At 44.9% G+C, this 27431-nt stretch overlaps 1 protein-coding gene across 2 annotated transcripts; it reads right to left on the bottom strand.

Annotated features, from left to right (window-relative positions):
* Nucleotides 1-3220: 3220 nt before the first annotated feature.
* On the bottom strand, nt 3221-27431 carry LOC134586417 (zinc finger protein 723-like). 2 transcript variants are annotated; one of them, XM_063441928.1, is made up of 8 exons: nt 27353-27431; nt 18833-18920; nt 11441-11567; nt 10749-10829; nt 9536-9649; nt 6950-7033; nt 5892-6035; nt 3221-5599 (listed from the first exon to the last, which is right to left on the bottom strand). In XM_063441928.1, the coding sequence occupies exons 2-8, from the start codon at nt 18908-18910 to the stop codon at nt 4476-4478; spliced, it is 1752 nt and encodes a 583-aa protein (XP_063297998.1). In that variant the 5' UTR covers nt 18911-18920; nt 27353-27431; the 3' UTR covers nt 3221-4475. The 2 variants fall into 2 exon arrangements, with proteins under 2 accessions (XP_063297998.1, XP_063297999.1); XM_063441929.1 differs by lacking the exons at nt 11441-11567; nt 18833-18920; nt 27353-27431 and having other exon boundaries at nt 9536-9677; nt 10749-10800.

The following is a 27431-nucleotide window of genomic DNA, read 5'->3' on the forward strand; positions in this document are numbered from 1 at the left end:
TTAGTGTTACTGTGAGTGTTAGTGTTACTGTGAGTGTTAGTGTGTGTGTTACTGTGTTAGTGTCAGTGAGTGTGTGTCTGCTAGTGAGTGTCAGTGAGTGTGTTACTGTGTGTGTCTGTGTTAGTGAGTCTGTTTGATGTCTGTTAGTGAGTGTGTTTGTCAGTGAGAGTGTATGTTTTGTAAGTGAGTGTGTATGTATGTCTGTCACTGAGTGTGTCTCTGTCAGTAAATGTGTGTGTTAGCTAGTGTGTATGCGTCTGTTCGTGAGAGTGTGTGTGTGTGTGTGTGTGTGTCTTCAGCACTTACCTTTCTCCAGCGCCGGACTCCCTTGGCGCTGGGGATCCCTCCGCCTCTCAGCTCCGTATGCGCATGCACAGCAAGAGCCGTGCGCGCATTCAAACCGCCCATAGGAAAGCATTACTCAATGCTTTTCTATGGACGTTCAGTGTCTTAGAATCGCGGAAGCTCCTCTAGCGGTTAACTATGACCTGAAATGTGAACTTTGCTGTGTGACCAAGACAGGGGAATGTGGAATTGACCTACCACAAGAGAGTTAGAGGTGGAAATTTAAACGGACACTAAGCACTAAAACTAGTTCATCTTAAAGGAGCACTATAGTGCCAGGAAAACAAACTCGTTTTCCTGGCACTATAGGGTCATTAGGGCCCCCTCTCGCTGGGCTGAGGGGGTTAAAACCCCTTCAGCCACTTACCTTTCTCCAGTGCCGGGCTCCTTTGGCGCTGGGGAACTCTCCTCCACCTGCCGACGTCATCGCTGAATGCTTTCCTATAGATGTCAGCGTCTTCTCACTGTGATTGTCACAGTGAGAATCGCGGAAGCGCCTCTTGCGGCTGTCAGTGAGACAGCCACTAGAGGCTGGATTAACCCTCAGTGAAACATAGCAGTTTCTCTGAAACTGCTATGTTTTCAGCTGCAATGTTAAAACTAGAGGGACCGGACACCCAGACCACTTCATTGAGCTGATGTGATCTGGGTGTCTGTAGTGGTCCTTTAAGTGTGTGTGCATCTGCATGCACTGGTGTACATACCGCGGTCGCTGCCCTGCAACCCCTGCGACCAAGTGCCCGCCGCCATGTATTGCGGCCCCGGCCCGCGCAGAGTAAGCGTGCGGGGGGGGGGCCACGGATCAATTTTCGCACTGGGGCCCCATAGGTCATGTGTACGTCACTGGCTGCGAGCCTATTGATAAGCAGGGGGCACTGTCCCAGGGTTTGCTGGGAGCCCATTGATAAGCAGGGGGCACTTTCCCAGGGGTTGCTGGGAGCCTATTGATAAGCAGGGGGTACTTTCCCAGTGGTTGCTGGGAGCAGATTGATAAGCAGGGGACACTTTCTCGGGGGTTGCTGGGAGCCCATTGATAAGCAGGGGCACTGTCCCAGGGGATGCTGGAAGCCCATTGATAAGCAAAGATCACTTTCCCAGGGGTTGCTGGGAGCCCATTGATAAGCAGAAGTCACTTTCCCAGGAGTTGCTGGGAGCCCATTGATAAGTACAGTCCCAGGGGTTGCTGGGAGCAGATCGATAAGCAGGGGGCACTTTCCCAGGGGTTGCTGGGAGCCTATTGATAAGCAGGGGGCACTTTCCCAGGGGTTGCTGGGAGCAGATTCGTAAGCAGGGGACACTTTCCCAGGGGTTGCTGGGAGATTGATAAGCAGGCTACACTGTCCCAGGGGTTGCTGGGAGCCTATTAATACGCAGGGGGCACTGACCCAGGGGTTGCTGGGCGCCTATTCATAAGCAGGGGGCACTGTCCCAGGGGTTGCTGGGAGCCTATTGATAAGCAGGGGGCACTTTCCCAGGGGTTGCTGGGAGCAGATTCGTAAGCAGGGGACACTTTCCCAGGGGTTGCTGGGAGATTGATAAGCAGGCTACACTGTCCCAGGGGTTGCTGGGAGCCTATTAATACGCAGGGGGCACTGTCCCAGGGGTTGCTGGGAGCCTATTAATACGCAGGGGGCACTGTCCCAGGGGTTGCTGGGAGCCTATTGATAAGCAGGGGACACCTTCCCAGGGGTTGCTGGGAGCCTATTGATAAGCAGGGGACACTTTCCCAGGGGTTGCTGGGAGCCTATTGATAAGCAGGGGACACCTTCCCAGGGTTTGCTGGGAGCCTATTGATAAGCAGGGGACACCTTCCCAGGGGTTGCTGGGAGCCTATTGATAAGCAGGGGACACCTTCCCAGGGTTTGCTGGGAGCCTATTAATACACAGGGGGCACTGTCCCAGGGGTTGCTGGGAGCCTATTGATAAGCAGGGGACACCTTCCCAGGGGTTGCTGGGAGCCTATTGATAAGCAGGGGACACCTTCCCAGGGTTTGCTGGGAGCCTATTAATACACAGGGGGCACTGTCCCAGGGGTTGCTGGGAGCCTATTGATAAGCAGGGGACACCTTCCCAGGGGTTGCTGGGAGCCTATCAGAGTAGAGTCATTTTGGCAGCGGGGGTATTTCTGCTATTTCGAAATTAAGACAATGGTTGAATAGGAATTTCAACAGACAACAAAAATCTCCATTCAATTCAGGGTTCAGGTTTTGTTCTTTAATGTCATCATTCGGTTAATTGGAGAGAACGGATTCACACCATAAGATGGAAGATGACCTCGGATAGTATCGCATGTTGGACCTTTGGTATTGTTTGTAAAAACAAACTATGCAGAAAGAGATTCAATGCAAAACATACAAAAACAATGTAAAACAGGCATTCCTGCTAACAGGTGGAAAAACTCAAATCTACAAATAAATAAAACCTAAATTGTCATCTTCAATTCACGTAGAGAACGGTGGTAAGAAGTATTTAGCAGCACCAACAGTCCTTCGGTGAGTCCCATTCCTGGTTTGTTTGGATCAACAATTTGAAGAAATTTGGATATTTGTGTTCCCTTTACATGCATCAGCCAACATATCGAACGGATCAGAGAATTAATCAGAAGTTTAACCTGCACAATGTAAACAGTTCTATGGAAAGGATAGTCCGAGAGCAAAACAATTACTGCTCCATAAAAAACCCAGTCAGAATAGGAAAATGATGGTTCAGTCCTGGAAAGTGATCCGTGGACTCTCGATGTTGCAAAGATTAAATGCATCGTTTGTTAGCTTGTGAAATCACTGTCCTAAATTAACAACAAACTGTAACAACTGTGTTGTAGGTGGACAACAGACTGACGCGTTCTACATTATATCGAACATTATCACACAGACAATTCCATTGTCCATCTTTTATTAATCTCGCAGACAGGATGTGTCTTTTGGTTCCCATAATTCATGACTTTAGCCAGGAGGGAGAAGTATTATTACAAACCGTGCGATTAATGATGAGGTCAAACATACTTTTTATAGATCCCAAAACAGCACGAACATAGTAACAAGCAGGGCCTCCAGATATCATACTGCTTCCCCGAATGAGGTTTATAATGATATTCCGGGCAGGAGTGGTTCTCGTTGTCGATGAGCAATAGTTTTACACTGGACTCTTCAGGTGGTTTATTAGGATTATTAGCAGATATTTCTGTGTTTTGCAATGTGGATTGTACATGGATTCCACTCACACTGATACAACAGAGAACGGGATCCATATTATCCACACACGATGAATACTGAGCTTTACAGATAAAAACAGCACAGTCATTTGCTCTCTGCAACCAACTCACGCACAGAGGCTTCAGAATCGTTTACTAACCATCCTTTGGGTAATCAACTATGAAATGGGTGACATTTTACTAGAGCCAAATAACGTAAAGGGAGTAAACCATTCATCATATTAACACATTCAATGCTGGGTGCGGTCTGCAAAAATGACCATAATGCACTGCTTTTCAAGGCATTTACACTATGTATTGAGAATCATCACTTTTGTTTCTGGATCACGATTCCCATAAGACTCAAATTAAAAAACTGATTTAATAATAGAATGGTCTGCACCCTTGTGTCGTGGCATCGTAGTGTGGGGTTTAAAACGTTCAGTGGAACCAAGAAAGCAGGTTATCTGTGTATTGCATTAAAGAAGTAGAGTAATTGTTACCCTCTAGTGTTTCTTTCAAGTAAGACTTCCCATCCCGTCTTCCCGCTGGACGATCACCGAGCCGGTCGTGTGAATGTTTTTCCGTGAAGTAGCACTGCCATACGTGCTTACACAGCATGCTGATAGTTGATACTACACTTTTGGTTCGATAATATCCACTGGCAGATGCCCTATTAACAGTCCATAACATAGCTCCATCCTCTAAAATCGTAAAAGCAATCTGTGACAATCACTATAAATGAATAAATAATATTGTAAAAACATATAATAAATAAATTACATAAAACTAACAGAAGTAAATGTGATTCAATAAATATATGCCTACCCATTTATTGTGCCATAAATGTTTTTATGGGTGGGAGACTGGTAGATCTCCAGTGATTAAGGGTTTCTAGTCTAACTAGGTAGGAGGCAGTACACTCGGTGTAAGCGGTTGGTCAGGACATTTCCTCTGGCTCTATGGTTTGTTGACATTCTACACTCTTCATTACAATACTGTCTTTCCATGATACATCCTTGCTTGTCTCCACCGAGTCCTCATACATCTTTCTCCAAAATGATTCCATTTTCCCTATGTGGACCCTTTGGTGTCGGACCAAAGTGGAGTGCTGGGTAAAACTCTTACCGCACTGTGTGCAGACAAAAGGGCGATAACCAGTGTGAATCTGTTGATGGGCTTTAAGGTTTGAAATTTTACTGAAACCCTTCTGGCAGACATCACACGTATAGGGTCGCTCTCCGGTGTGTATCTTTTGATGGCCTGTGAGGTGGGAATGTTCACTGAAGCACTTCCCACATTCTGCACACTTGTATGGCCGCTCTCCAGTGTGTGTTCTGATGTGGTTACTCAAATGCCCCTTCTGGCTAAATGTCTTGTCGCACTCTGCGCATTTATAGGGACGTGCCCCAGAGTGCTTCCTGCGGTGACGCACCAGGCTGGAATGTTGACTGAAACAGATGTCACACTCCGGACACTTATAAGGTTTCTCCCCGGTGTGAATCCTTTGGTGGACAATGAGGTTAGAATTCTCACTGAAACTCTTTTCACACATGTTGCACTTATAACGCTTCTCTCCTGAGTGGACCCTGAGATGTACGGTGAGGTGGGAATTTTCACTGAAGGTTTTGTTGCACTCGTTACACTTGAACGGGCGTTCCCCTGTGTGGATTCTTTTGTGAGCCTTTAGGTGAGAGTTCCTGGTAAAACCTTTTCCGCATTCTGCACACCGGTAGCGTTTTTCACCCATTAGCATCAGCCTCTGTTTGCTGTGAACGCTGTAGTTTTCATAGAAGCCCCGATCAAACTCACTTCGTCCAGGTCTCTGGGGATCCCGAAGCATGAGAGATGGTGGGTTGGCCAAACTGCTCAGGTATTTCTCAAACTCCAAGGCATTTTCTAGCGTGTACTCTTGTGGAAGGGCCCGGTTCAGTGCGATCCCAGTCTCCGTAAATACAAACATATTGTCTCCGTCTGGGCCAATTAGGGGCACTTGGGTACACAATTTGCCACTTTCTCCCACTGAAGGATTCTCCATACTGGCATCACTCCCAAGTTCATGTTCTGGAGGAGTAAACAGAGTAGAAATTACAGGAAAGTAATTAAAGTAATTACACAAATGTCTGAAAAAATTATAGCAAAGTTGTATTCACGGATTTTTACAAATATAACTGAACAAAGGGGAGCAGGACTTGCTTTTATAGTAAGACAGTTTACATCTACCTACAGGTATGAGAGATTCCTAAGGAAATAAAGAGGAAAACATTTTGTAAATTTAGTATGAAACAAAGACCTAACTATGTAAATATAACAGCAAGTAATAGGGTGCAACTATCAGTGGGAAGTTTTCACTCACTAATTTCCTCTGTTTTATCTATACTGTCCTCATTATGAACCTCGATGACTCCGTCTTCCTCTTTCAGCTTGCCTTTCGGCTCGGTCTCCTCCTCTCTCTCTTGTTTAACCACCACAATCAGCTCGTGTGAAATGGGAGATGTACCTGGTAAAACAAAGTTACCAATATGGATCAGAACATTCAAATATGTAACAGCAAATGTGCGACATATTAATAAAATGCAACATGGGTTTAGAGTTTTCTGTGCGCAGAATATACTGTGGGATTGTATTACAGAATGACATAGGACAGGACGTAGCAATAACATTTGCATAACAAATCATGTAGCATCCCGTCCCAACCCAGCGGCAGGCGGCGCCCCGTCCCAACCCAGCGGCAGGCGGCGCCCCGTCCCAACCCAGCGTCCGGCGGCGCCCGTCCCAACCCAGCGGCACCCCGTCCCAACCCAGCGGCCGGCGGCGCCCTGTCCCAACCCAGCGGCCGGCGGCGCCCCGTCCCAACCCAGCGGCGCCCCGTCCCAACCCAGCGGCCGGCGGCGCCCCGTCCCAACCCAGCGGCGCCCCGTCCCAACCCAGCGGCGCCCCGTCCCAACCCAGCGGCGCCCCGTCCCAACCCAGCGGCAGGTGGCGCCCCGTCCAAACCCAGCGGCAGGCGGCCCCCCGTCCAAACCCAGCGGCAGGCGGCCCCCCGTCCCAACCCAGCTGCAGGCGGCCCCCCGTCCCACCCTAGCCGGCGCCCGTCCCACCCTAGCCGGCGCCCCGTCCCACCCTAGCCGGCGCCCCGTCCCACCCTAGCCGGCGCCCCGTCCCACCCTAGCCGGCGCCCCGTCCCACCCTAGCCGGCGCCCCGTCCCACCCTAGCCGGCGCCCCGTCCCACCCTAGCCGGCGCCCCGTCCCACCCTAGCCGGCGCCCCGTCCTACCCTAGCCGGCGCCCCGTCCCACCCTAGCGGCAGGTGGCGCCCCGTCCTAACCCAGTGGCAGTCATGCGTAACTGACTTAAACAGATATCCATATACTTTTTACCACATGTATTTACACCAAATAACGTCCACGTTACCTCTATCTGCCAAGGCGGTTTCGGAGCAACTATCATCCTCTTGCTTCACTTTCATGGGGTGCTCTGCTTTTCGGGCCCGGCTTCCTACCAGAATACAGAAAGAGATTTCACATAAACAGTAACAACAATCCTCTCCCGCTTAAATTACTTTCCTCTTCCTGGTGTGTGTAGTTTATATATATGAGCAAAAAAAGAACGCAAACACCCAACGATAAATGAAAACAGGAAACTCTAATAAGAGTACAGACACTCTGCTTTCAGAGCAAGACTGTCATACGAGCCGAAGCGGTGTATAGCGGCAGGACTTAACATGTGTAGTCCTATTATATTTAGCCAGGCCTTAATGCGCCTCCTCCAAAAAACATTGAACATGGTAGTACCCCTGAGAGAGAGAACCACATAAGTATAACCACCATAGCTGCACCTCGGGGCCACCAAACACCCAAGTTACTATTGAGGGTCTTTCTAAAATATGCATAGACTCCGGAAGGTGACAGAGCGGCTATACACGTTATTTGCCACTGAAGGCCATACCATACCCATCCGGGGAATTTTAGACAATTTGAGCCCTGAAAGTGGGATACCAGCGAATTAAACTCAACAATTGAAGCATTAAGGAGCACTAAAGGGTCAGTAACAAAAACATGTATTACTGACACTATAGGGTTAAAACCACCATCTATCCCCCTGGCCTCCATTAATATAGTAAAATCTTACTTGTATTCAAGTCTGCCGCTGCTTACTTAGTCCCGGTTTCCTTTAGACCTGTCCACTGCCTGCTGACATCAGCAGAAGTGGTAGCCTGATCCAATCACAATGCTTCCCCTAGGATTGGCTGAGACTAACAAAGAGGCAGATCAGAGGCAGAGCCAGCATGATTCAAACCCAGCCCTGGCCAATCAGCATCTCCTCATAGAGATGAATTGAATCAATGAATCTCTATGAGGAAAGTTCAGTGTCTGCATGCAGAGGGAGGAGACACTGAATGTTTGGGTGCATTTTAGGCAGCCATGACCCAGGAAGGATCTCTAACAGCCATCTGAGGAGTGGCCAGTGAAGTTATCACTAGGCTGTAATGTAAACACTGCATTTTCTCTGAAAAGACAGTGTTTACAGCAAAAAGCCTGAAGGTAATGATTATACTCACCAGAACAAATTCAATAAGCCGTAGCTGTTCTGGTGACTATAGTGTCCTTTTTAAAGGGGACATCTCTATGATGTTCGTAGGATGTGCACTCTGCTCTCCATAACTTCCCATAAAGGTCAGTGACACTCCGATCTACTGATAGAGGTTTTAATTCATCTTCTGGAGCCACTGCTGAATTTGTTTAGTTGTGTGTTAAGACGGGGAGGGGAATTTGGAAATACCATGATAATCCTAGACAATCATTCACCAAATAGGTTCTTACTGTCCAGTCCTGGTAACACTGTGTAACATTTACAATGATCACCTTCACAATTTCCATTTAGTGTTTGTTGTCACATAAAGTTATCCAGTAGCTGAGTTTACTTCCAAACATGTACGGAACCCACACAGATACCCCCTGGACCTGCTCTCTTCCCAGCCTAAAACCTGGTTCAGGATAGAACGCACTCCATGAACTGTGCGAAACGCGAGGGGGGCCCTCTTTCCCCAAAGTACGGAAAAGTTACAGAAATACACCGAGGTCACAAAGCATGGCACGGATTCATAACGATCCCCCTCTTTACGCATATGTTTGTAACTTTAAAAATAAATTATATATATATGTAATTATTTGTTGTGGTATCTTTCCATAAAATATTCAGATTTCATCAAATCACACATTACACGGTTATTTTCTTAAGTGGGAATTCAAAGTGCATTTTAAACTCAATGCCAGACTAGCTGAACTGAAAGCCTAGCTGACAATGTTTCCAGTTCGGCTAATTAAATTCACTTTAGTGAGTAACCGTGATTACAGTCAAACAGACAAAGTTTTTTTCCTAATGGCCGCTGACTGCTCAACCTGTTCAGTTAGTCCCAAAGAGTGATTTCTAAGCTTGTAAAAAGCGGAGTTCTATCCACAGAGATCTGCGAAGCACACACATGGGTGAAGGAATATTAAACAATGAATCTGTCAGTATTGTATAAATTGAATTATTTTGTAAATGTAGTAGCAAGCTCTTTTGCAGAACCGCTTACAAAACATAACTGAAAGGAAGTCACAAGCTATAACAGTTCCTATGTAACAGGATGCGCTTAGCCACAATGTACATGTGATATTTTGTAAGAATAGATTATTGAATATTGAACGTAACAGCAGAAACTACTTCCTCTTTTATGTATCTCGTGTAACCTTTTTGTAACCTTTTGTAACCAATGTTCGTGACAAGTATAGTATAAATATAGAGCTTCTTGAATAAATGATTAGAAGATTTTGGAAAGCAAAGAGTGTGTGTCTGGTTAATACGCTTCCATAAGTCTTCCCTGAATATTCAGCTGACAATCGAGGGTTGGAGAATAGTGACCAGAGGGACCGAGTCACCAGAGTAGCAGATTTACCTTTCAATGGGTAGATACATGTATTGGATGGGAATTAACGCAGGAGCCAAGTAGAATCATACCTCTGGAGGACTCAAGTGCAGTCCGTCCGACTGGTCTGTCAGAGACCGATTTCACAAGAACCTGTTTCTCTTCCTCAATCTTTAGCAGAATATCCGGCACAAGCACGGCACTGCCTGACAGGGGACAGAGCAGAGACATTGCCTTTAATACAGACAAAAATAATGAATACATAAAAAAAAAAAAAAAAAAAAAAACACATTATAAGGAAACGTCAAACACCTGGACTTATTACATGTAAATAGAAGATTAAGAAAGCAGTTCACAGCCATTTTAAATTGAAAGAATTTAAAATGTATTTAGCTCAAATTTGGATCTGTGCCATATAAAAAAATATATCGCCCGCGTACCTAAAATATTAAGCCTGGTTGTTTCCATAGCCATGTTCAAACCACATAAATGCCTCTTCCCAAGCTGCCATAAATAAATTGGCATAGCTGGGTGCAAACCTGGTACTCATTGTGGTACCCTGCCTTTAACTATATAAACTGTCTTTTCAATAAAAAGTTATTGCTTAAAATTACATTATTAACCTTGCTTAGTGGACCACTAACATTTCAATAAAGTGGTCTTGGTCCAGTGGTCCTGTATTTTTAACCCTTCAAAGTAAAGCATTGTCTGTTTTACAGAGAGGGCAATGTTTACATTGCGCCCACCTCTAGTGACGGTCACACTGACAGCCACTAGAGGAGCTTCCCATGTACTGAATAAGACACGATCACGTAATGTTAAAGCTCATAAGAAAGAATTGGATTCATGCTGAGTGCCGTGCATGCGCACTAGGTTCCTAATGCTCCTCTATGAGGATCATTGAATTGGATGGTGGACGGAGTAAGTTATGCCTCATTCATAACATGGCAGGACATGACGAGTACAGCAGCAGATAAAAAAAAAAAATTATGTTTTTTGCTTTAAGTTAGTTTTAGTTTTATGGAAAACAGTGGGAACCACTATGGCGTTAATAATACAGGTTTGTATTCATAACACTATAGTGTTCCTTTACACATCTATTTGGGTATTCAGGACACAGCCACTTTATTCGAGCTTGAATCTTACAGATTCACACCCTTTTCGCTGGGTTATGGCTGTACATGAAGACTTGAGCTGTAACGGTTTTGCTGATTATAGAGTCCCTTTTAATTGTTTGTACACAGTGCCACATGGCTGCGCCCTCTATAATATGACAAAGAACGCCGTGCTCCCAGACTCACTCACTTGTTGATGGGATCTGATTCCTTCTTTTTTCTATTGACTTCTCAATCTTCACCAACAGATCAGGATTTAGGATCCGGTACCCTGACAGATCAAATACATTTCATTAATAGGGGCTCAGAAAAATTATAGTATGAACGCACACACAGAGACAAAAACACAGACATACATACACACATACACACACAACATTCTGTGTGACATTATCTATTCCCTCCCTGCCCCTGCAGTCCCTTCTATTCACCCTCCCTTCCGCCGCAGTCAGTGTCCCTTCTAGCTATCCTCATTACCCACGCAATCCATGCTATCTACACTCCCAACCCCTGCAGCCCGGGTCCCTTCTATCTACATTCCCAAACCCTGCAGTCAGTGTCCCATCTATCCACCCTCACTACCCCCGCAGTCAATTCTATCCACCCACCAGGTCCCCCCCAGTCCATTCTATCCTGCCACCCTGTCCCCCCCAGTCCATTCTATCCTGCCACCCTGTCCCCCCAGTCCATTCTATCCTGCCACCCTGCCCCCACAGTCCATTCTACCCACCCACCCTGCCCCCGCAGTCAGTGTCCCTTCTATCCACCCTCCCTGACCCTGGAGTCCCTTCTACCCTGCCCATGCAGTCCCTTTTATCCACCCTCCTTGTCCCCCACAGTCAGGGTCCCTTCTATCCAGCCTCTCTAGGCATTAGATTTTACCCAGGTTTCGGAGGACTCTGTGAATCTCCTTCATTGCATTTCTGTAGATTTCTCGCTGCCATTCCTCCATGATTTCCCAATCTTCCTCCTCAAAACACGCTGCCACATCATGAAATGTCACGGTCACCTGGAGAGGACAGTAACTGGTTATAAACTCAATTAGCCCAGTCTCCAATAAACAGATTGGACATTACTGTGCCGTACACTACTGGAGGAATATGGAGAAAGCCCAGTTACATGAAGACGGGACATTGCACGTTAGTTACACTGGGATTAACAATAGCCAACCTAGGGGCTCTCAATCACCGACCTAGGGACTAACAATTACTCATAGAGAAGCCTTCGATCGGAGAATGCATCAAGCTCAGATCACAAGAGCGCTCTCTTGTGTTGGCAAGAGTTGAGGTCGACAATCAGTTGGCAAGACGGAGGTCGACAATCAGCGTGGGTGGGGGTTCAGCCTGCAAAGGAGACGCAGTTACGGCTGTCAGCAGTAAGAATTCTAAGTGAATTTTTAAATGCAAGTTTATAATAGCCGATCTGGAAACATTCTCTTAGTCAGCTGTGCTTTTAGTTCCGCTACTTTGGCCTTAAAATTGAAATCCAATTTGAATTCTCAGTGATTAACCCTGTGTTATCCGATACTGCACATAGTATCTTTTACAAGTAATAAAAATAAGACAACTATTGAGTTCCTGGATTTGGTTTTATAGGGGAAACCTGGACATGTTCTTACCAAAACCTTTAAGAAACCGGTGGACGTCAATGGCTTTCTACATTCAACGAGTGGTCATCATCCAACGTGGATCAGTAACATCCCGTTTGGCCAGTTCATTAGATTACGTCGCAATTGTTCTCTTCTAGAGGACTTTGAGGAAGAGTCTTTGGAACTATGTCAACGCTTCTTGGATAAAGATTACGATCCGAGCATCATCTATCAGGCATAACAAAAGGCTAGAAACATCCCTAGAAGCTCACTCATAGATCCCTATATTGATCAAGAGTCTTCAGTTACACCATCTCTGTTATCGGTCAAACATAGGGAAGTGTTATCCCTTTTGGAAAATTCAACTCCTAAAAGAAGACCTAATTCCCGGAACAAATTCAATATCAGCACCAGGGATGTTTCTCTCAATAAAGGTCCCATATTCACCACTACTTTTAATAGGGTATATGACCAGATTATCTCTATTTTATGCAAACATTGGTCCATTTTATTATTGGATCCTTGGTTGAAATTCAGTATTGCTGGGTCACCCAGAATAACCTTCAGGAAAAATAGAAATTTGAAGAATCTGTTGGCTCCATCTAAACTTGCCTTAGTAGAATCCCATAACACATTGGTACTCTCTGGTGTAGGGAACTTCAAATGTGGCTCGACGCGATGTTTGACATGCCAGTACATATGCCATGGAAGTTCTGATTTTTTGTCTTCCTGGAATAATGAGATCTTCCAAGTAGCTTCAAGGATTACCTGTAACACCCCATACGTCGTCTATTTACTGAAGTGTTCATGTGGACTACTTTATGTTGGCCAGACCCCTAGGTCATTGAAAACCAGGTTTAGAGAACACAGACTAGCGATTATCAACCAGGATAGGAAATCCCCGGTAGCTAGACATTTCCAGATAGCCCATGAGAGTAACCCTTTATATATATATATATCAGTTATGGTTATTGAACACATCCCAGAGAAGACTTTCAATAGAAAAGCAGCCCTTATTGTAGCTGAGACTAGGTGGATTTTCCGACTAAATACACTTAACCCTTATGGGTTGAATGAGGAATTGGAGCATATTACCTAAATTTCACCCCCTTGCTTTGTTTATTTCAAGCTTTATTCGTTCATGGTTTTGTTTTAGTAGTGGGGAGTGTATCATAAGGGATATGAGGGTTAATTAATATATTTCCAGCCATATGACCCTATCCCTCTCGGCTCTGTTTAATTATAACCTGTTCATTTGGACAATTCACCCATTGTTCAATTTATATGATTGTACGATATGAAATTTCCCTAAAAAAGTTTTTTCATATGCTACATATTGATCATATACAAAATGTATGTGTTTCCTTATTTATGCAATTTTTTAGTGATTGGGATCATTATTATTAATTTTTCTATTATTTTTATTTGCTGCACTTATATCTGTTTTATATATTACTTTAGAAGCTTTTGAGAGGTTCTAATCAATAAAGTATAAGTAATGAAGTTCTTTATTCACACACAAAAATCCTCTGTGTTTTGGTTGATGTGAAAGGATATATACATGTATGTATTTATGTATATACATGTGTGTATACATATAGAAACATAGAGAACCATAGCATATAAGTATTCTTAAAATATGAAAAAGATAAGAGACACATGTAAAAAGTGGTTTTGTTGCATGCAGCCTTGATTTCACATGTTTTACCTGTCAATATTATCATTAAATAGAGAGTGATATCACTTATTAGCTGATGATTACTAATACCATATTTTGCATTACAAGATTATTTATGATTTATAATTATTAATATTATTTTGATGTTTATATTGCAGTTTGTGTTTATTTTATTTTTTTAAATGCACACCTTAGGCGATCCGCCCTCTATCAATTTACTTTTAATCTTCATTATTTCTTAATTGAACCAAGTCCTGCTGAATCTTCAGAGCAGAGGTATCATCTCTGGAAGATTGCCATCCCACCCCTCCCCACACCATCCCACCCCATGGTCGACAACTTACTTATAGATAGTGCACATCAGCTGGTTTCCTTAACACACCAATCAAATCACTAAACCTCTCCTCACCTGAATTTATTTAACACACTGCATCCTTACATTGATTTAATCACTCATTGATATTTGTGTGTTTGTATATATGATCTACATATCTATATAATACACTTTTTCTAATGTTCTCCCTTCTATTTTTCACTTTAACACTAACTTCTCTCATCACTAAAATATCCCTATCCTTTCACTCACCTGTCCCTAGCAACACCATAATTATTACTTCCACCTTACTCCCCTCCCCTCTCTATTCATCTCATGCACTCTACACATACCTTTCCAGCCTATCTCCACCAACTCCTCCCAAATCCTCTACATACATACCCTCCTACAAAACTTTCAAATCCTACTCCCACCTTCACTTCCTTTCTATCCTTCTGCTCCTAGCTGCTGGTGATGTCTCTCCTAACCCCGGCCCCCTCGCAACAAACTCAGCACATACTAACCCAAGGATCCACACTAATCTCATACCCATCTCATGTTCCTCTAAATCCTCCTTCAATACTGCCCTCTGGAACGCACGCTCTATTTGCAATATAACTAAATCCACTGCTGTCCATGACTTCTTCATCTCTCGTTCTATAGATTTACTAGCCATAACAGAAACCTGGCTCTCCCCCTCTGACACTGCCACCCCTGCATCTTTGTCCTTCGGTGGTCTCCAACTTACCCACAACCCAAGAAACTCTGAATGTAAAGGTGGTGGTGTTGGGTTTCTCCTCTCCCCTCACTGCTCTTTTAAACCTCTTCCCACCCCCCCTTCTCTCTCTTTCCCATCATTTGAAATACACTCAATTCGCCTTTTCAAACCCTTCTCTGCTAACATTGCTGTTATTTACCGCCCCCCTGGTTCCCCTCTTCTCTTCCTTGACCACTTTGCTGCCTGGCTACCCTATTTCCTCTCTTCTAACATTCCATCCCTAATTCTCGGGGACTTCAATATTCCTATAAACCCACCTTTGACCTCTGCAGCCACCAAACTACTTTCCATGACTTCCTCCCTCGGGCTATCGCAGTGGGCAGATTCTCCCACCCATGTAGCTGGCAATACCCTTGACCTAATCTTCACTTATGCATGTACAGTATCTAATATCTGCAACACTCCATATCCACTCTCTGATCACCACCTCTTATCATTTGCTCTCACATACCCCCTCACCCAAAAACCTCAGCCTAACCCCCCTCAACTCAGGAGGGACCTTAATTCTCTTGATCTCCAACAGTTGTCAGCTGACATTGATTCACAACTGCTGTCCATCCCTTCCCTCTCCTGTCCTTCACAGGCCATCTCCATATATAACTCTACTCTTACATCTGCCTTGAACACTGCAGCGCCACTCCAAACAAGCACCTCGAGGAGGACCCGCCCCCAACCATGGCATACTAAATCAACGCGCTACCTGCAAAGATGCTCCCGTTGTGCTGAACGCTCCTGGAGGAAGTCTCGTACACAATCAGACTTTCTCCATTATAGATTCATATTGTGTTCATACAGTGCAGCCCTTGCCCTTGCCAAACAGTCCTATTTTTCCACTCTCATTAGTTCATGTTCCCGCAACCCCAGGCGTCTCTTTCACACCTTTAATTCTCTTCTTCGCCCTGCTGTGGCCACCCCCAAAACTAACCTTACTGCTGATAACTTTGCATGTTACTTCACTGACAAGATTGAACAGCTAAGGAAAGAATTCTCCCCTCCTTGCCTTTCTGTTTCTCAATCACACATAGATCATGCCTTTCCTACCCTTCAGACATTCTCCCCAGCTACTGACCAAGAGGTGGCTGCTCTTCTTTGCTCCTCTCGCCCCACCACTTGCCCGCTCGATCCTGTCCCATCTCACCTTATTAGATCTCTCTCCACTTGTCTCGTGCCTTCTCTAACACACATCTTCAACTGCTCGCTCTCCTCTGGCATCGTCCCTGCTGACCTTAAACATGCCACTGTAGTACCTATACTAAAAAAACCATCCCTCGACCCATCCACCCCCTCTAACTACCGTCCCATATCCCTGCTCCCTTTTTCCTCAAAGCTTCTGGAAAGACTTGTCTTCACCCGTGTGTCTCATTTCCTCAATTCCAACTCTCTCCTTGACCCTCTTCAATCTGGCTTCCGCCCTCTCCACTCTACAGAGACTGCCCTTATCAAAGTTACTAACGACCTAATCGCAGCTAAATCCAAAGGCCACTACTCCATACTAATTCTTCTTGACCTCTCAGCGGCCTTTGACACCGTTGATCATGCTCTCCTTCTTCAAACTCTTCAATCGCTTGGTCTCTGTGACTCTGTCCTCTCATGGTTTTCCTCTTATCTCTCCCAACGCTCATTCAGTGTCTCCTTTTCTAATGATACCTCCTCCCCTTGCCCTGTCTCAGTTGGAGTTCCCCAAGGCTCCGTCCTTGGTCCCCTTCTATTTTCTCTTTATACTGCCTCTCTTGGCAAACTTATTACCTCTTTTGGATTTCACTACCACCTGTACGCTGATGACACCCAGCTATATCTCTCCTCCCCGGACCTCTCCCCTGCCGTCCTGCAACGTGTCACTGCTTGCCTTTCTTCCATCTCTGACTGGATGTCCTCCCGCTTTCTGAAACTCAATCTCTCAAAAACTGAGCTCCTTGTCTTTCCTCCTCCTAATACTGATCCTCCTCTTTCGCTCTCCCTCCAAGTTTGTGGTACCAACATCAGTCCATCCTTGCAAGCGCGCTGTCTTGGCGTCATACTTGACTCTGGTCTCACCTTTGAGCCTCACATCCAGCATGTTGCCAAATCCTGTAGATTCCATCTTAAAAACATAGCCCGCATCCGCCCCTTTCTTGCACCAGATACTACCAAGGAGCTTGTCCATGCTCTAGTAATTTCCCGCATGGATTATTGTAACCCTCTCCTGATTGGTCTCCCCAATAGCCGTACTGCACCCTTACAGTCCGTAATGAATGCTGCTGCTAGATTGATTTTCCTCTCTAGTCGTTTCTCTCACACCTCACCCCTCTGCCAGTCCTTACATTGGCTTCCTGTATGCTATAGGAGTCAATTCAAGGTACTAACTCACACCTATAAAGCACTGAACAACTCTAGCCCCTCTTATATCTCCTCACAGATCCATAGGTATGTCCCTTCTCGGTCTCTCCGTTCTGCCCGTGACCACCTCCTGTCCGTTGTCCGCACTCGTACGGCCAACTCGCGCTTGCAGGACTTCTCGCGGGCGGCTCCCTTCCTATGGAATAGCCTGCCTACCGCCATCAGACTCTCCCCTAGTCTTGCATCTTTTAAGAAGTGCCTTAAAACCCATCTCTTTAGGAAAGCTTATGGCCTCCAAGACTAACCCTTACCTCACATACCTGTCTCTTGCCCTCTCCAAAAGGGCAGCCCACCTTATTTGATTGTAAATTCCTGTCCTAATGTGTTTTACACCCCACCTCCTATAGAATGTAAGCTCGTTTGAGCAGGGTCCTCTTCAACCTATTGTTCCTGTAAGTTTATTTGTAACTGTCCTATTTATAGTTAAATCCCCCTCTCATAATATTGTAAAGCGCTACGGAATCTGTTGGCGCTATATAAATGGCAATAATAAATAAATAAATTGAATGACCACTCCTTTAGATGCAGGGTATATAAACCCAGTTTGTGGACAGCAGATCTTTGTCTTGAGAAAGTCCTCCAAAGGGGACGAAACGCGTAGACGATCTGTTTTCCGTCTCCTCTGTCTTCCACCCGGCTTTATTTACGGTCCAGGAGGGATTTTCGGCAGCTGTTGAATTCGGACCTACACATCCCTTCTCGTGGTAGGGAGTTGGCGTGCTCCTCTTACCTTACACGAAGGTCGGGTGAATAGGGTAAGTTGCTCTGACTCACTCCCTAGGTTTGCAACTTTGGGAGATTATTCACAGCGGCACCCTCTACCTTTACCTAGTTGTTTGGCGGGTTTAAGAGCTCCCTCCCCCAGGAACGATATATGTGTTTGGGGTCTGATATTCATTTTTTGATGTTCTACATTTTTTAATTTTGATGTGCACAGTCCTTTGGTTTTTATTTTTATTTTTTATACACTATCAATATTAGTGTTGGGGGCCCCACACTGTGTATCTTTGAACTTTGGCCTGGACATATATTTTTGTGGCAACATTAATTTTTTTCATTGTATTCATGTTTGATTCATTTTATTGTTTACATATGTATAAATAAATACTTTGTGTATATTTAATTTTTTATTCAACAGCTGCTGCTTTGGAGTATAATTTCTAGTGGTCATATTTTGATTTGGAGCGCTCACATACCATTGTTGGTTTATATTTTATTTAGTTGTTTAGTCGCTCCTTTGTATGTGACGCAGCCCTTTTATTATTTCATTTTTCCTTCCTGCACAGAGTTATTGTGCACTCCAATTCAGTTTCTTTTGAAGTTTCTTGTATTGGTAATGCACATAGTATGCCTAATACATCACTGCCTAAAGGCAACACTTCTCCGTATATTTAAAACAAACAAAATAATAAATATATAGACACACACTAAACGAGATCTTGTTGTTAGAAAGATTACATTAAATGAAACGGATATGAATTGTCATCTGGAAGGTCCAAGAAATATCAACAATTACTAATGACCCAAAAGCTAGCACTCACCATGGCAGAGGAACTGCATTTTCTTTTCTCTGTTCCGACCCTACGATGTTCCATCTGGAGATTAAGATTCAACTGCATACGGCCAGTTCTGCAAATGGACAAAGGAAAAGGTTATAAAATCCCCAAAAAGTGGCCACCATAGAGAGAGATAGCCGGTCTCTTCTTCTATAAGGTGCGAGGTTACCTCAGGATGGTATATGTCCCAGCGGAAGATCTTACCAACTTTTTTATTATTTATCTGTTTATGCAGATAAAAACAAAAATATAATGTACACCACTAGAAACCATAAAATATTAAAACAGAAGGTCACTGGAGGTGCTTCCTGGGGCAGTGCTGCACAGTAGGCACAGAATGTTCCTCATAGAGATGCACTGATTCAATGCAGCTCTATGAGGAGGTGCTGATTGGCCTAAACAGCTTTTGGCCCCGCCCCCATCCTGCTTGCCGATTTCAGCCAACTCAATGCTCTCTTTATGAGAAAGCATTGGATTGGCTAAAAATCTGAAATTCTGATGTCACCAAGAAGGCGGAGGTGGGGCCACCGTCGGCAAACCCACTCGGTGCTGGAAATAAGGTGCGTTTTAACACCTTCTAAGGGAGCCAAGCCACCTAAATGGACGATTAAACAGTATAGGGTCCGGAATACATGTTTGTGTTCCTGACCCTATAGTGATCCTTTAATATTCTGTGTTTTTTAGCAGTGTACACGATATTTTTGAGTTCACTGCATTTAATTTCATAAGGTCTCCTGCTGGGACATATACCACCTTGAGCTAACCTGCCTACCTGAGGTCACCACGCACCTTATTAAAGAAGAGACCAGCCATCCTTAGGCGGGGATCATACCGCCCTGGCGCTACATAGTAAAACTACTCGAGCTCTATACTTCGTAAGTGCACTTCTTTTTAATCTGAACTATTTTAAACAAAATATACTGCACTAGGTTTTGTTGTATTCTCTCTTTTATATACTCTACTACTACTACCGAGACTACTTCTACCTCTGAGATCACACCAAGGCTCTACCCCCTCTTTTGGACCGGAACAGAGAGACTCGTTTGGGTGTTTGAGCTGCCTTCAATGATATGCGCTAGAAACCTATATTGTAAATATAGGGCCAAAGCCCTCTGACTCCTGGACACTTTTTTTTTGCCTTTGAGAGGAATAAATATGTCAAATGCATGACATCATAACACACAGGGCATGATCCAAGCACTCAAAGGCTCAAATACCTTTTCAAGTAGAATTGGCAATATGTTTTCATATCACCATATTCAGTCTGTAGCCAATAGTGCCCATCAATAGCTAGAGACTGTAGTAAGCATGTTTCACATTACTTCACAAAACACTACATATCTGTACCTGTGGGGTACAATTTTATTCAGTGGGTTTAGCAAAACCAAAACTGGAAAATGTTTCAACACTGCCTGTTGGGAAGAATTAGTGTTACAATGTTAAATCAGAAATGGCTACCAAGGCAAAAAGCCTGCTCTGGCAAAGCTAGATCTGAATCAGCTGCCAGGATAAATTGACGTACTTGGGCAACACTAGACAGGAGTGGGCCCACTCGGGCAACACTAGACAGGAGTGGGCCCACTCGGGCAACACTAGACAGGAGTGGGCCCACTCGGGCAACACTAGACAAGAGTGGGCCCACTCGGGCAACACTAGACAAGAGTGGGCCCACTCGGGCAACACTAGACAAGAGTGGGCCCACTCGGGCAACACTAGACAAGAGTGGGCCCACTCGGGCAACACTAGACAAGAGTGGGCCCACTCGGGCAACACTAGACAAGAGTGGGCCCACTCGGGCAACACTAGACAAGAGTGGGCCCACTCGGGCAACACTAGACAAGAGTGGGCCCACTCGGGCAACACTAGACAAGAGTGGGCCCACTCGGGCAACACTAGACAAGAGTGGGCCCACTCGGGCAACACTAGACAAGAGTGGGCCCACTCGGGCAACACTAGACAAGAGTGGGCCCACTCGGGCAACACTAGACAAGAGTGGGCCCACTCGGGCAACACTAGACAAGAGTGGGCCCACTCGGGCAACACTAGACAAGAGTGGGCCCACTCGGGCAACACTAGACAAGAGTGGGCCCACTCGGGCAACACTAGACAAGAGTGGGCCCACTCGGGCAACACTAGACAAGAGTGGGCCCACTCGGGCAACACTAGACAAGAGTGGGCCCACTCGGGCAACACTAGACAAGAGTGGGCCCACTCGGGCAACACTAGACAAGAGTGGGCCCACTCGGGCAACACTAGACAAGAGTGGGCCCACTCGGGCAACACTAGACAAGAGTGGGCCCACTCCAGCAACGCTACACAGGAGTGAGCCCACTTCGGCAACACTAGACAGGAATCACAGTCAGGAGAATTGGTCCACTGCAACACTTGACAGGAACCATCTGCAAGGACAATCTGCGCACTCGACCAACACTAGATAGGAATCGGCCCACTCCAGCAATACTGGACAGGAGTAGTCTGCCAAGAGAACTGTCCCTCTAGCAATGCTAGATCTGAACTGGTTGCCAGAGGAATCAATCCATTCTTGTAACTCTGACAGTTGAGAAATAAACCATTTACACAATGCGCTTGGCATGTGAGCTGAACATCAGTCTCGGTTTGTGGTAAGACTCTGTGTTGAGGTCCAAGCATTCCTTGACAGTAGGCGGATTAGCACAGACGTTTCATGTTTCAAAAGAGTGTGAGACCAGGATGCTAAGCTCAGGAGTTCTGGATTCATTGGTCAAAAAGACTCAACTCTGATCAGTAGACTGAGAGCTCTGTTTGCCAGTCCTATTCTGTATTGCTCTATATATTATATTGCTCAATATTAGACTATGTGCCCCTGGGCCATCTATGTGCCCCTGGGCCATCCATCTCCAACATCCTTTTTCATTCTAAGATTAAAAAATTTTGTCATTCCCTAGTATTGGGGTTCTAAAACAATGGTGTACAATCAAAGGAGTATAAACTCAAAGACAGAACAAAGCAAAAAACAAGAAATGGTACTTCTGGTTTAGATACGGTGTATATTGGAGAGAAATAGTAATGGTGGAAGTTATGTACATGTCTGGCTATTGGTGTGTCGGTGTCAGCATTAATCGTGTGTATATGTTGTAATTGTTGTGTGGTCTTTCCTATGTATTGAATTCCACAAACACAGTTCCCAAATATATCACATTGGATGATGTGCAATTTATGAACGATTTGAACTCCTAATTTTGATGTGTTACAAACGATTATATTGTTTTGGTTGCAGTTTTGTGTTTGCAGGCTTTGCAGTGCCCGCACCGGAATATTCTTTTTGTTGGTGTCAGCCAAGTGGATTGAGGTGCAGATTTGGATTAAAACGTCAGAATTGGTTTTCACTAAGCTTTTATGCTCTGTCAGAGGTTCACTCGCCAGGTAACAACTTCTATATCGAGTCACCGAGTACCTCGTTATTAGATACTGCAACTTTAGGGAGATTCCACAAACCATTACCATTTCTCTCCGATATTCTCTGCTAACATTGCTGTTATTTACCGTCCCCCTGGTTCCCCTCTTCTCTTCCTTGACCACTTTGCTGCCTGGCTACCCTATTTCCTCTCTTCTAACATTCCATCCCTAATTCTCGGGGACTTCAATATTCCTATAAACCCACCTTTGACCTCTGCAGCCACTAAACTACTTTCAATTACTTCCTCCCTCGGGCTATCGCAGTGGGCAAATTCTCCCACCCATGTAGCTGGCAATACCCTTGACCTAATCTTCACTTATGCATGTACAGTATCTAATATCTGCAACACTCCATATCCACTCTCTGATCACCACCTCTTATCATTTGCTCTCACATACCCCCTCACCCAAAAACCTCAGCCTAACCCCCCTCAACTCAGAAGGGACCTTAATTCTCTTGATCTCCAACAGTTGTCAGCTGACATTGATTCACAACTGCTGTCCATCCCTTCCCTCTCCTGTCCTTCACAGGCCATCTCCATATATAACTCTACTCTTACATCTGCCTTGAACACTGCAGCGCCACTCCAAACAAGCACCTCGAGGAGGACCCGCCCCCAACCGTGGCATACTAAATCAACTCGCTACCTGCAAAGATGCTCACGTTGTGCTGAACGCTCCTGGAGAAAGTCTCGTACCCAATCAGACTTTCTCCATTATAGATTCATATTGTGTTCATACAGTGCAGCCCTTGCCCTTGCCAAACAGTCCTATTTTTCCGCTCTCATTAGTTCATGTTCCCGCAACCCCAGGCGTCTCTTTCACACCTTTAATTCTCTTCTTCGCCCTGCTGTGGCCACCCCCAAAACTAACTTTACTGCTGATAACTTTGCATGTTACTTCACTGACAAGATTGAACAGCTAAGGAAAGAATTCTCCCCTCCTTGCCTTTCTGTTTCTCAATCACACATAGATCATGCCTTTCCTACCCGTCAGACATTCTCCCCAGCTACTGACCAAGAGGTGGCTGCTCTTCTTTGCTCCTCTCGCCCCACCACTTGCCCGCTCGATCCTGTCCCATCTCACCTTATTAGATCTCTCTCCACTTGTCTTGTGCCTTCTCTAACACACATCTTCAACTGCTCGCTCTCTTCTGGCATCGTCCCTGCTGACCTTAAACATGCGACTGTAGTACCTATACTAAAAAAAACATCCCTCGACCCATCCACCCCCTCTAACTACCGTCCCATATCCCTGCTCCCTTTTTCCTCAAAGCTTCTGGAAAGACTTGTCTTTACCCGTGTGTCTCATTTCCTCAATTCCAACTCTCTCCTTGACCCCCTTCAATCTGGCTTCCGCCCTCTCCACTCTACAGAGACTGCCCTTATCAAAGTTACTAACGACCTAATCGCAGCTAAATCCAAAGGTCACTACTCCATACTAATTCTTCTTGACCTCTCAGCGGCCTTTGACACCGTTGATCATGCTCTCCTTCTTCAAACTCTTCAATCACTTGGTCTCTGTGACTCTGTCCTCTCGTGGTTTTCCTCTTATCTCTCCCAACGCTCATTCAGTGTCTACTTTTCTAATGATACCTCCTCCCCTTGCCCTGTCTCAGTTGGAGTTCCCCAAGGCTCCGTCCTTGGTCCCCTTCTATTTTCTCTTTATACTGCCTCTCTTGGCAAACTTATTACCTCTTTTGGATTTCACTACCACCTGTACGCTGATGACACCCAGCTATATCTCTCCTCCCCGGACCTCTCCCCTGCCGTCCTGCAACGTGTCACTGCTTGCCTTTCTTCCATCTCTGACTGGATGTCCTCCCGCTTTCTGAAACTCAATCTCTCAAAAACTGAGCTCCTTGTCTTTCCTCCTCCTAATACTGATCCTCATCTTTCGCTCTCCCTCCAAGTTTGTGGTACCAACATTAGTCCATCCTTGCAAGCGCGCTGTCTTGGCGTCATACTTGACTCTGGTCTCACCTTTGAGCCTCACATCCAGCATGTTGCCAAATCCTGTAGATTCCATCTTAAAAACATAGCCCGCATCCGCCCCTTTCTTGCACCAGATACTACCAAGGAGCTTGTCCATGCTCTAGTAATTTCCCGCATGGATTATTGTAACCCTCTCCTGATTGGTCTTCCCAATAGCCGTACTGCACCCTTACAGTCCGTAATGAATGCTGCTGCTAGATTGATTTTCCTCTCTAGTCGTTTCTCTCACACCTCACCCCTCTGCCAGTCCTTACATTGGCTTCCTGTATGCTATAGGAGTCAATTCAAGGTACTAACTCACACCTATAAAGCACTGAACAACTCTAGCCCCTCTTATATCTCCTCACAGATCCATAGGTATGTCCCTTCTCGGTCTCTCCGTTCTGCCCGTGACCACCTCCTGTCCGTTGTCCGCACTCGTACGGCCAACTCGCGCTTGCAGGACTTCTCACGGGCGGCTCCCTTCCTATGGAATAGCCTGCCTACCGCCATCAGACTCTCCCCTAGTCTTGCATCTTTTAAGAAGTGCCTTAAAACCCATCTCTATAGGAAAGCTTATGGCATCCAAGACTAACCCCTACCTCACATACCTGTCTCTTGCCCTCTCCTAAAGGGCAGCCCACCTTATTGACTGCAAATTCCTGTCCTAATGTGTTTTACACCCCACCTCCTATAGAATGTAAGCTCGTTTGAGCAGGGTCCTCTTCAACCTATTGTTCCTGTAAGTTTATTTGTAATTGTCCTATTTATAGTTAAATCCCCCTCTCATAATATTGTAAAGCGCTACGGAATCTGTTGGCGCTATATAAATGGCAATAATAATAATAATAATAATAATAATAATAATTATATACAGCAATTTCATGATATTATTATAAAGCGATTCTCATTATTACAGAAATATCACCAGCATAGTATTATTATACAGCATTTCTATTAGTATATAGCAATATCACCATATTATATAGCAATTATTATATCACCATTATACAAATCACCATTATATTATTATATAGCAATTATATCCTCACCATTATTATATTATTATACAGCAATTATATCATCACCATGGTCATTAGAATTAGATCTGCTGGGTCTAGCCATCACTAATGCCATTAGATTGTGAGCTCCTAAGCGTTCACTTATAATGACAAACTTTGAGATCTTAGCAAACATCTTCCAATGTGATTAGACTGTAAACTACTGCAACCAGCAGTCTATTACAAGATCCTGTGGGCAGCGGTTAATATCTTACATTGCAAGCCTTTCCCCTACAAACCTCCATTAACATTAGTGGTACAATCCTGATTGAGCATCCTCCAGGATTATCAGATTGGAAGCTCCTGGGCCCAGCCTTTGCCAATATAAGTACACTTAGCTGCTGGGAATATTACAAGCGTCCTTAGACTACAAGCTCCTGCACCCAGCTCTTTCCAATTTGATGAAAACCTGAGTTATTGGATCCAGTAGTCGTAGTAGAATTGAATTGCAAGCTCATGAGCCCAGCTCTTTCCAATGTGATTAGACTGAACAAGTGTCTATTAGTGGTATCATTAGATTGCAAGCTCTTCGGCCCAGCTCTTTTTAAAAGGATTACACAGTGAACTCTTGGGGCCAGTAGTAGCATCAGTAAATCACAAGCTCTTGCATCCAGTTGTTTCCAATGTGAGCACCTGCCTCTAGTATGGGAGTCATTAGATTGTAAGCTCCTGGGTGCAGCTATTTCAAATATGACTGGACTGTGAGCTCTTGGGTCAAGAAATTGTGTAATTAGATTGCAAGCTCCTGGGTCCAGAAGTGATGCAATTATATTGCAAACTCCTGGGTCCAGTTATTTCCCATATGGTTAGATTGCAAGCTCCTGGGTCCAGCTATTTCCGATATGATTAGATTGCAAGCTCCTGGGTCCAGCTATTTCCAATATGATTAGTGTGTGAGCTCTTGGGTCCAGCTATTTCCAATATGATTAGAGTGTGAGCTCTTGGGTCCAGTTATTCCCAATATGATTAGAGTGTGAGCTCTTGGGTCCAGTTATTCCCAATATGATTAGAGTGTGAGCTCCTGGGTCCAGTTATTTCCACTATGATTAGAGTGTGAGCTCCTGGGTCCAGTTATTTCCACTATGATTAGAGTGTGAGCTCTTGGGTCCAGTTATTTCCACTATGATTAGAGTGTGAGCTCTTGGGTCCAGTTATTCCCACTATGATTAGAGTGTGAGCTCTTGGGTCCAGTTATTTCCAATATGATTAGAGTGTGAGCTCTTGGGTCCAGTTATTTCCATTATGATTACAGTGTGAGCTCTTGGGTCCACTTATTTCCATTATGATTAGAGTGTGAGCTCTTGGGTCCAGTTATTTCCACTATGATTAGAGTGTGAGCTCTTGGGTCCAGTTATTTCCACTATGATTAGAGTGTGAGCTCTTGGGTCCAGTTATTCCCACTATGATTAGAGTGTGAGCTCTTGGGTCCAGTTATTCACACTATGATTAGAGTGTGAGCTCTTGGGTCCAGTTATTCACACTATGATTAGAGTGTGAGCTCTTGGGTCCAGTTATTTCCATTATGATTACAGTGTGAGCTCTTGGGTCCAGTTATTTCCATTATGATTACAGTGTGAGCTCTTGGGTCCAGTTATTTCCATTATGATTACAGTGTGAGCTCTTGGGTCCAGTTATTTCCATTATGATTACAGTGTGAGCTCTTGGGTCCAGTTATTTCCATTATGATTACAGTGTGAGCTCTTGGGTCCAGTTATTTCCATTATGATTACAGTGTGAGCTCTTGGGTCCAGTTATTTCCATTATGATTACAGTGTGAGCTCTTGGGTCCAGCTATTTCCATTATGATTAGAGTGTGAGCTCTTGGGTCCAGTTATTCCCACTATGATTAGAGTGTGAGCTCTTGGGTCCAGTTATTTCCACTATGATTAGAGTGTGAGCTCTTGGGTCCAGTTATTTCCACTATGATTAGAGTGTGAGCTCTTGGGTCCAGTTATTTCCACTATGATTAGATTGTGAGCTCTTGGGTCCCTCTCCCGCCAGCCCCAGACCCCACCCTCTGTCCCCGGTAAACTCACCCGGTCCCTTAGAAGATACCGGACCAGAAGTCCAAATCCACCAGACCGGAACCGGAAGCTCCGTCTGTGCACAGAGTGG

Source organism: Pelobates fuscus, chromosome 2, assembly GCF_036172605.1.
Source record: "Pelobates fuscus isolate aPelFus1 chromosome 2, aPelFus1.pri, whole genome shotgun sequence".
Classification (NCBI taxonomy): Eukaryota; Metazoa; Chordata; class Amphibia; order Anura; family Pelobatidae; genus Pelobates; species Pelobates fuscus.